The sequence below is a fragment of the Pyrus communis genome, chromosome 2 (assembly GCF_963583255.1).
Source record: "Pyrus communis chromosome 2, drPyrComm1.1, whole genome shotgun sequence".
Classification (NCBI taxonomy): domain Eukaryota; kingdom Viridiplantae; phylum Streptophyta; class Magnoliopsida; order Rosales; family Rosaceae; genus Pyrus; species Pyrus communis.
In genome coordinates this window covers 16,320,136-16,331,702 of record NC_084804.1, presented here as the reverse complement: position 1 = coordinate 16,331,702, position 11,567 = coordinate 16,320,136, and the positions used below count along the sequence as shown (strand labels likewise).

The following is an 11,567-nucleotide window of genomic DNA, read 5'->3' as shown; positions in this document are numbered from 1 at the left end:
GTTTCAACCCGTTAAGAAAAAAATTATTTTGATAATTTTAAAGTTTAATTACTAAAAGATTTATTATAAAATACAATAGCCCTATTAATATATACAATATATTCTATATTAAATATATAGTTTTGTATTATTATTCTATATTAGTTATAAAAAATAGAAAATAAAAACTTTTAGTTATTATTTATTTTTATTATGAGAGTTCCTTTTTATCATTACTAGGATAAATTTTACTTAACATATTGTTGTCCAAAATTAAAATAAACTAAGAAGACATACATACAAGAATGAAAAATGTGAAAGAATACATAAACAGTTGTGATTCATCATTATTCCTCCATGAGTAGATAATAGTTACACTTACATTATCGTTTAAAATTTTAAAATCCTCCAAACCCTCATGAATAATGTTTTTTATTTGTGGGAAAAATTAATAATAATTATTTTAGAAGCGTAAAAAATGTAAAAAAAAATATACAATCACTCATAGTGACAAGCTTTACAACTTTCATGAAGGGGTCAGCTTCGAAATCCAACACTATAATTCATAAACCTTAAATTTATATTTAACCGTCGATTGTCATTTACGTTTTATTTTTCTTATTGAATTTCATTTTTTAAATTTTCTTTTTTTTGAAAACAAGATCATCTGGCAGATGTAAGAAAATGAACAGTTCAGATCCTTGATATCACGTTTTGATATTTACGGTTAACTGAAATATGAGTCGATGTCATATTTTTTGGATAAAAATATGGACTAGTTGTAGGGTTCACTCCACGTCATATTTCAACGATCTGTCTATTTTGTAAGTCTCGATTCATAGATCATCCTTACAAAAATTCAACTTAATTCGAAATTATTTGTCTATTTAACTATCATATTAAAATTTCATTGTTTCTTAGAGAACAAAGTGTTCGTCGATTTCTTTGAACTCAATTAGATGCTTCAAATATTTCCGATTTGGCTAATAATTTGTAAGGATGATCTATGAGATACAACTTGAAAACTAAACTGTTCGGATCGTTAAAGTTCGATGTGGTGTGAGCCCAACAACTAATCCCCATTTTTATTAAAAAAAAAATGGGGATCCCTTCCCTTAAGGGCTTCCTCTATATATATACATAAAGGTTCTAAACGACGTTACGTGCTAGTCAGGCGGTGGGCTGGGGCCTATCGTATAAATAAGTGTCTGGTTATACTTAAGAAATACATAATTGCGTTGGGATACATAAATTGCAAAATAGAATGAAGTTTAGATTATAGAGTATTAAAACATAATGCAAAATTACATTTATTTTATGTCTAAGTAAGAGCCGCGACCTAGGCAGATGCCTAGGCAGGCTAGCAGAAGCCTAAGTAGGTGTAGGTGCCTTTTCTTAATTTTCATACACGTAGGAATTAATCGGGATGATAGCCAACTGCCTAACGCCTAAGTGGGGCCTAAGTGGCGTAAACCGGATATTTTTAAAACATTGATATATATATATATATATATATACCGAACATTACCCGGAGTCCAAACTCACCATCTCAACTCAACTGAAGCATGAAGTTTGCAGCTCAAACTACCATTCCTCTGAACCATCTTGTAGTAATTTTAATTGGTGATTTTTTTTTTTTTGGCAAAATTTTGACTATAGCAAGGCTACAGACAAACTCCCTCAACTTTTATTAAAGCAAACCAAAGGCCCTACTTACAACTATACACAATCAGAAAAGGGCCAAAACCAAAAGAAGAAACAGAAAGAGGGCCCAACAACAGTGAAGCCCAAAAAACACACAACTGCCGAGAAACTTCTACTTAAATCTCCTCCACTGACAGAGATCCATACCAGCCAGCTGAAGCATCATCCACCACCGAGTATCACTGCCGTAGACACCACCGCCAACCCCGAACAGCAACCTGATCACATCCATTAACAAGAGATAGTCGGCACCAAAGAAGGATTAGCCAACTACCAAGAAGAAGCTCGGGGAAACCCATAAGCAACACTGTCGAAAACGACATACAACAAGAAGAACGTGGTGGTGTTGGAAACACCCAAGCCAAGGAAAAACTGGAGAGAAACATCAGAAGAAGCGAAAAGAAAAGAAGAAAAAGAGGAAAGGGGACATGACAGAGAAGGGGAAAAGAGGAGAAAACAAAAAAAAGAGAAAAGGGGCAACCGACTCCAACCAAAGCTAGAGTCGACGTCAGAAATGGCGGGCAAGATGGAAGCCCTCACAAAAAGAAGGAAGGACTCTCACAGAGAATGAGAGAATCTCTTTCACGGAAGGAGAGAAGAAAACTTTATTTTAACTAGCGGCTTGTTGGGTTTGGAAAGTGTTGAAGAAGGGACGAGAGAATGGAGAAAGGAAAATTGTATATTTTTGTGTAAAGAATGCGGCTCAAATCATTAGAAAGCTCAGAATATAAAACATTATCCTTAGATCATTGGCACTAGATCCAAACTAAGGCTTACAGCCTAGGTCTCCCATAAGAACATGACACTTGGCTAAATCTAAGATATACATGTTATACAAAGATGGATTGAATCTAGACCTTACACTTGTACTATTGACTTAAGTAGACCATTCTAGCTTAAATGCAATATACCATAAACAATTCACATTCCAACACTCCATTCTAAATTGTTAAACTAGTTTTACTCCAAGTACTCATATCAGATAGTTGAATCGATCCTTAGACAATGTCTTAGTGAATATGCTAGCAATTTTCTCCTCTGATATGCAATACTGTAAATTCACAACACTTTCTTGCAAAGCCTTTCTATTGAAGTGATATCGTCAGTTGATGCGTTTAATTTTCTAGTAAAAAATAGGATTCTTGGTCATTGCAATGGCTAATATCAACCATAAGTGGAGTTGCTTTAGTGTTCATTTCTCCAAAATCCTCAAGCACAAATCTCAGCCAATCGCTTGTGTTGTTACTTATATTGCACTTATATACTCACATTCGACAACTGAAAGTGCAACACTATGTTGCTTGAATAAGGCCCAAGAAAATATTCCACTTCCAAAGGAAAATGCTAAGAAGAGGTGTTTTCATGTCATCATCACCCCTACTCCAGTCACTATCATAGTAGCGAATGAGTAATGCAGCTTCTACCTTCTTGTACTCAATTCCATATTCAGTGGTACCTTGTATTGTACCTCAACACTCTCTTGGCAATTCCATAGTGTTTCTTGATAGCTAGGACAATGCATAAACATTTGAAGTAAGCTAGCTGCAAATATTAGCCTTGTAGATGTTAGATATAACAACATACCCACAATTTGTCTGTATAGACGTTCATCCGCAAATTCACTGCCATCAATTTTACTCAACTTCTCACTTGCAATTAGTGGTGTACTAACAGTTTGCAATCTATCAATCCAAATTTATCTAGCAAATTCAAAGCATATGTTATTGTCCAATGAATATAGCATTCTAAGTTTGAACAATTCCCATACCAAGAAAATGATGTAATAAGCCAAGGTCTGTCACTTCGTACATGTCCCTCAACTCAAAAAGACGAACATTGTAATTGTCATATATTTGATGACCTCTTATTATGGATTGTCTAGTGGGTAGGACTAGGTTTGGATATTTTGGGTTTTTTGTTGTTGTTGTAAATGACGACCCATTTTAGGGTTGTACGCATTTATTAAGGGATAAGGGTGTAAATGAGTCAAGCGAAGCCAAATACCACAGTGCTTAAGCTTGGTTCGAATGAAATGTTTTGTGCTTAAGCTTAGATCAAGATCAATAAAAACTTGTAAGATCATCTCCAAAAGAGATGTCAAAATGTCCAAATTAAGGGGCTTTTGGATCTAGGTCCAAAAGTATAGGTAGTTTTTGGAACTGAGTCCAGTTATCCCAATTACATATTTTGATATCAATTTTGCCCCTTCAGATAAAAATATTTAAATTCTTTAATTTTTTTTATCATTTATTCAGATTTTAAATTTTGAATATTTAAATACCCAAACTAAAATATTATCTAGTAACTACTTACTATTTATGAAGAAAACAAAACCGATATAATCTAGTAACTATTGTATAGGAAGAAAAATGCTTTATACCTACAAAGCAAATATAATCTACCTGCAAAACAAAAATAAACTACCTATTGTATTGGAAGAAAAATGCTAGGAACCTGGCGGAACATAGAAATATAAATATGATATAATATACCTCCATTAAATGAACGAATTTGGAGGGAAGAACACAAAAATATCACCCATGAAAAGAAGAGACAAAAAAGAGGAGGATTGATAGAGGGAATTGTTTGGAAGAAGGAAAAAAGGTGGGATGAAATGGACTAGGGGTTGAGGTGATTAGATGGCTATAACTAATCCTACAATTAAGGGACTAGTTAAACGACAAATAATCCCATAATTAAGAAATTTTGTATATTTATAACAATTCGTAAGCCTAAGGGGTAAATATGGTACAAACCACAAATAAGCATATTTGGAATCTTAATTATTGGACCTATTTCAATGAAGTGGACTAATTCTACTAATGGCTCACAAAATTGGATCTATATCAAGTTATCCCCCAAATAAATTAATACTAATAGTAAAAAAGGCAGCAATAAAGTTTTTAACCCAAGCCAAATCTTATGTGACATGACATGGATTGACAGCCCTAACCTTGCTGCCAAAATTGATAGCAACTTTAAATTTTTTTTAATTGATTATTAAATGCATTTGATTAACGTTATTATTTTCTTTTTATTTTAAAATATTTATTATAATAGTTTAATGTAATAAAATAATAGTTTAATTCAACATATTAGGTGAAGAGTAAAACTTTAAGAGATGTCAGAATGTTACATAGCTTGTCAAATTTAAATTTTATGTTTAAAATTTAACATCACCTATGGAAATGCTCTATGAATGATTACTTTAAGCTCAAGCTCGGGTTGACAACAAACCTCAAGCTCTTGGATGACTTACCTTATGCTCTATGAATTATTACTTTAAGCTCAAGCTCTATGAATTATTACTTTAAGCTCAAGCTCGGGTTGACAACAAACCTCGATCTCTTGGATGACTTACCTTATGCTCTATGAATTATTACTTTAAGCTCAAGCTCGGGTCAATGGTGATGACTATAGGGCCATAGGCCAATTTTTAGTCCGTTCTATTACAAAACCCAACTCTAATGGAGGGTTGGCCCAAAACCAAGTAGATCCCGCCAGGCCAAATTAGAGCCTTTTGGCCATTGGGCTAGGCATGTTCAGCCCGCCTGGCAGGTTGTTTGTTGGGTTTTTTTTTTTTTTTAAGGACGAAATTTAAAAAAAAAAAAAAAAAATTTAAATTGTAATTTTTTTTTTTTTTTTGCTATAAATACCTAAGCCATTTCTACACAACTTCTAACATCATTTTCATCATTCCATATTATCTTACCTCATTTAATCCAATTCTTCACATTGTGTTCACCTAAAACACTCTTTTCATACACACTCCTCTCTTACCTTCCAATAATCTAAATTTAAATTTTTCAATATTTTTTCAAATGGCACTCAAAATATGTCCAGATAATCTTATTCATTTAGCGACAAGTGACACTCAAAATATATCTGGATAAACTTATTTTAATATGGTAGTTTAATTCAATTAACCAATAAAGTTAAGGAACAAACTTAAAAATAATAAATGATTAAGGGGCTCAAAAATAGCTCATATGGTTTGAGATGTTATATAAAAATAATTTCTTACAGGGCTATAACTCTAGATGGGGCTAAACATAACTGATTTGGTTGGAGATGGCCTTAGCTTATTTTTAAAATGAGCTCAACAAAAATTAAAAATTAATAGAAGAAATAAAAATAAGGGTTAAGTTCGGATAACTACTCAATCTTAAATTGGTCCTAACCTTTTAAAACATTTCAGAAAATATCTAATGTTTTGAAAATTGACATTTGTTGGGTTTACTAGCGTTGTATGTCATATGGATAATTATTAATTCTCAAGTCATTATAGAGCTTTGAATCTTCAAATTAACTTAGTTTAGCTAAGCAAATTTACTACTTCACTTGCTTTAACTTCACTAAAGGGAACCAATTTGAGGAATTAAAGCTCCAAACACAACGATTAGTCGAGAATAACTTATTTGTCCACCTTATCATTTAATGTTAGTAAAGTCATCATTTAGCGCCGGTGACCTTCCAAAAACTAAGCGTAATAGTTACATAATACCCATGTCCAATCCTTGTCGTAGACAACTTCTTATAATGCAAGTACATTATGAAGCGATAATGTTATGTTTATCCTATATTAATCACATTACTAATAGTTATCTAAGGCCGGAAGAAATTGGCACGTAGACCTTTGTCAGCTAAATTCCATACTGATGCAATGACTAAAACAACACTCAAACTTAGCCCCAAGAATCCAAGCCCAATATTCACACACCACATAGCACTCTTCGGCTCTGGTTTCTTCATTGTGATCCACATGAAACATGGATAAGCATATGCCAAAGGCAGAGTCATGCCTCCGATTAGAGGTGCTAGGCTCGGCAAGAATGGAAAAGCGACTGCTATGAAAAATACCAGTCCTCCGAACGAAATCCGAAAAGCTATCCGAAGCCACTTTGCACATGGCTTGTTCTTCCTGCTTGTGTATTTGAACTCCAAATTATCAAAAACTACCATGCTGTAGATTTGAAATGTGCTTAAGCAGTTTATCACTACAAGTATGCAAATTAGTCCCAACACAAATTTTGATGTGCTTTTATGTCCATTGAATTGTGAAAAAGAGCTCAAAATTCGTCCATATGAAGATGGTATCTGCACAAATATTTGAAGGGCACTGTCAATCTTTGATCATGCATATATCCCTAGTTTGGTATATTTTTCATAGTTTGGTTAAAAATAATTTGGAACAAGTGTCACGCTTACGTTGTTTCCATAAGCCCAAAACCCAGCCACGGCAAGAGGAAGGAAGCACATTGCTGTAACTACATAAGATACAGTCACTCCTCTCCACATCTGGTTTTGGGATGTCTGTTTTGGACTAGATGGCAATGTCCCCTGCATCAGAAGAAACATTAATTTAGCCTATTTATGTGTTAAACGAACTCACACTACAATTTTCTTGGTAACAACCGAGAGAATCGATCTCTTTAATATAGCACACACACTCACTTGAATCTCAAGAATGACATTGTGGCCTCTGAATGCAAGAACAATGATGCCAAGAGCATTCAGAATCACCCCAAATCTATCCATTTTTTCATCCATCTCTGGTGGGTTGTACGAAATGCCACTAGGCCTCCCCTTGCCAATTGAAAGGCCCCAAATAAGAGTACAATATGCAATTGCTGTGGTGGCACCAATAAGTGAGACCCAAGCTATGGAGTTCAAGTTGGGAAGCTGAGCCACAACAATAGCCATGCAGATGAACAACAAGAAGCACTCTGTGGCAGTCAATGAGTTAACATCCCAAACATTTTTTAGGAATAGTTTCATGGTTCCACCTCCTACGATGATCAGCTGGGCACACGTGCCCCCTGATAAGTACATTACTGGGAATATGGTGAGCAATTTCCCTAACTTTGGACCTGAAAACATAAAATAAAATGTCTAGTTAATACACTACTAGGCGCATGTTAGGGGGTGGTGTTTGGTATGGAAGAAGAAGAGCTCGCTTGGACTAACCAAAGGCTGTTATTGCGAGGTGCAGGTATCTACTGTACCGAATTCCGGAGTTGGATTCGTGTAGATGTACGAGAAGCCATGAGGTGTAGAGTTGCCATGAGAACGCTAGTGACAAGCATATAATTCCCCATGTCCTACAACAATTGAAAAAATTTAAGGAAAGTATTAGGCTCGTTAGAACAAAATATTACACCCATTAGAAAAATGAGCTAAGTTTAAACAACATATTAGATTCGTTAGGACAAAATATTACACTCGATAAGATAATGAGCCAACATTGAACTTTGGCACATTCATCTCATAAAGATGGGATCAAAGTATTTAGCTCATAAGCTTTACCTTATTTTGTCATGTAATATTTCAATACCAATACCAACGGTTTTGTTATTATGCAGTTTATATGTTTTTTTATATTAATTTTATATTTTCATTAAGCTGAGCCAAAGAAAAACTCAAGTTTAAATTATAGCCGAGCCAGGCTTGAAAATTTCATCTGAGGCGAGTTTCAGCATACATTAAGAGATTTTTTTCTAGCTTGATTATGTTATACGAGCTTGAGCGCAAATAATATCAACCAACCTGAACTTGAACATCTTAGTACTTAGCTCTAGGGTTGGAAATTTTTCCCGAAAATCCCAAACAAAACCAAACCAAAAAAATCCCGATCCCATATCGAAAAATCTCAAACTGATAATACCAAAATTTTTGGGATCCATACCGAACCGATCCGAAACTTTTTGGTACGAGAATCGGGATTACATATTCAATGGTTCAGGAATCCTGAACCGAACCGAAAATATATATGTATATTTATTTTGTTCATGCATATTGAATATTGAATTTAAGTATTTGAGAGTAGACTATATTAGAAATAGAATTATGAAAGTAAGTAATTTGGAACTTTAGAACGTTAGTTTGACTTGGTAAGAATGATTTTGATATTTCAATTGGTAAGAAATTTAAAAATGGTAATAGGTAAAAAACCTAAATTTCAATTAATATAAAATTGGGCAACAACATTTTAAGTCAAAAGCCTAAATTTTAGCTCATTACCCAAAAATCTTAAATTTATGGCCAAAAGCCTAAAAACCAAAACGCAATCCCGATCCATCCCAAAATACCGAAAATATTTTAAGAATTCCGAAAATTAAGAATACCAAATTTTCGGTTTGAGATTAATCTTCAAATTCCCGTTTCAAAAATTTTTAGTTTGAGATTCAAGATCCATTTTCGGGTTGGGATCCACCAAACCACCGTTAGCTTTGGCTCATTTGCTCCCCTAACGGATTTATAACTACTGTTTATTGTACAAACTCAATCGGGCAGATATCCCATGTCAAAATTGGTTGGCACTTGTCATTGAGCAAGAAGTTTCCATCAGATGGTAACGTTGTGAGGATATTTTATACTGGAATATATTGACCTATAAAAATACATATTTTTAAATTATTGCACATGCTTAATAAAACCAGGTGATTATTCAGGCTATTTTATGATCAGCCTAAATTAGGTCCAAGAATGTAAGGGCAGACAGCGTTCGCATGGAACAGTAATTACCTAAATAAATTCAAGTAAAATTTAACAGACAAACCAGAAATGTTTATTGTGAAATTAGACTCAATCATCTTGCATATAATCTAATATCCTAGTAGATAGGATATTTAGTTTCCTCTTATGTGTTTCGGGTTCGAATTTTTTTTCTTCTAAATTATTGTAATAATTTCAAATCATCTTCACTTCTCTTAATAATAATAAAAATTAAAAAAAAGATCACCTTGTAAATTATTGGTCCTCATTTTTTTGAGAAAAAAAGTAATCTATATTAGAAATTATAAGTTAATGATAGCGGAAGAAAAAATAATTATATTATTTAATTTATATTATTTGTATTGGGAGATTCCAAATCTCATAGAGATTTGAAACTGAACAAAAACAAATTGTCAAAGCAAAATAAGACAAGAAAAACGCGCGGGAAATTTGACTTCGAGAAACTCCTAGGTCCCTCCTTCCCATAAACAAGGACTGAGGTTGGTATTTGGTTGGCACGGCCTGATCCTTCTCATTTGTGACTTTTCAAACAACATAAAAGTCTATTATGGACTGAGGTTGGTATTTGGTTGGCACGGCCTGATCCTTCTCATTTGTGACTTTTCAAACAACATAAAAGTCTATCTACGCTTATTACATCATATCGGAAGTCTAGCCCCCACCTAGGCTTTCTTATCTCATCATAATTCCATCACCCATTCATGCATTCTGATCCCCATTTAATGAATTTCAAATTCATTTTAAATTCATTTCTGACTACTTGTCAATCTGTCATCACAACCACATGCCAGACATTCCAAATCAATTTGAACTGTAATGGTAAATTTCGAACAAAAAAATAAAAAGATGATAAATGTTGAAAAAAATTAAGGTTTTATTATAAAATTAATTGATAATGTAAAAAAAAAAAAATCATTACTTATAAGCACATGCAATATTCATTTTTTCCTAATATGAGATTTATACTCTCAAAACGATTTTTCATGTGTTGCGAAATTGTAAGCCTAATATGTGAACAACATCAATCGGATGACATAGATCGTGTGTAACAGTTGGAACTAACACACAAGACAATTTGCGCTGATACTATGAAAAAAAGAGGTTATACCTAAAACCAATTGAAAAAAATGAAAAGTAGCCCAATTACTAACATGAAAGGTCTTTCCATTTTACGGGAATAATACTCACAACAAATCTTAGGCAGCATCAAGGACCCAGGTACTGATTTTAATGATTTCATACCATCAAAAAACATAAAGGATGACGAACCCTAATTCCTAATGAATAATTTTTTTGGTGATATGAACATGTTATGAGGCAAAGTTATGATTTTTAATACATCTAGAGTTAAAACAAAATAGATATTACTTACCATCCAACAGTGGCAAATGCAAGAGGCAGTAAAAGTGATTGAACTCCAATTCCTGAACAAAGTAAATGAAAGGTAGCAGAAAAGACATTCCCATTTCTGGATTCTGTGATGGGCAGCCAAGCATCCTGTGGAATGAGCTCACCACCTACCCAAATTTCAGTTGATTCCTTTGAGGGAGTAGTTGTGATGGGAATTACTTGAGCAGAGTAACCTGATGGGCTTCTGAACAAGCTTCTTAAGGAATGGCTTTGCCTAGTTATTTCTTCCCGGCAATTTGCTTCAACAGCCACCTCTTCCAAGTTTTTCATTTTTTTTCAATTGCTGTAAAACTCAAGCCAGTCACTCATCATATAAATAGGTGCGAGATTTCACACCAAGCTAAGGTGCTTGCTGACAAGGCATATCCTTGTGGGTCAATTGCTTTTGTGTAGGACCTTTTTCTTTAATAAAATACGAAATAAGACTTAATATTTTACGGTAAAGAATATATAAATTATTATAATTAACTAACTTAACTCACATGTACAATATATAATGTAATAAGGATTGATTTAATATTAAGCAGAAAATCAAGCTTTTGCGTAGTATTGAGAAAAGAATTGCAATATTTTTACAATTTTCTATTTCTTGGTGTTTATTTTAGGGAGTATGATTCTCTCTCATTTTATTCTCATCTCATTTTCTCTCATTTTTTCACATTTTGGTTTTTATTCTTTTGTCTTTATAAAATATAATGTGATTTAATCGTAACCGTTCAAGTAAAAAGAGAAAAAAGAGGAGAAAGAATAGAAGGGAGAGAATCTTACTTAATACCAACTATCAAACACTTTTTCTTTATATAAAAACTGAAAATGTATCAATCACTTGTATGAACTTTAATCTCAATAAAGTTTGAGTGGATTCCGATCCATGTGTGATGTGTCCATAATTGTAAAGTTTCTTGTCTACATCCCCTTATCACATGCAAACACAAACTGATATATACAAATGGTGGTGC

At 33.4% G+C, this 11,567-nt stretch overlaps 1 protein-coding gene across 1 annotated transcript; it reads right to left on the bottom strand.

Annotated features, from left to right (window-relative positions):
• Positions 1 to 5,921: 5,921 nt before the first annotated feature.
• Positions 5,922 to 10,879, bottom strand: LOC137726389 (lysine histidine transporter-like 8). Its single transcript, XM_068465313.1, has 5 exons — positions 10,571 to 10,879; positions 7,651 to 7,784; positions 7,138 to 7,553; positions 6,892 to 7,023; positions 5,922 to 6,780 (listed from the first exon to the last, which is right to left on the bottom strand). The coding sequence occupies exons 1-5, from the start codon at positions 10,876 to 10,878 to the stop codon at positions 6,289 to 6,291; spliced, it is 1,482 nt and encodes a 493-aa protein (XP_068321414.1). The 5' UTR covers position 10,879; the 3' UTR covers positions 5,922 to 6,288.
• Between the last annotated feature and the right edge of the window lie 688 nt (positions 10,880 to 11,567).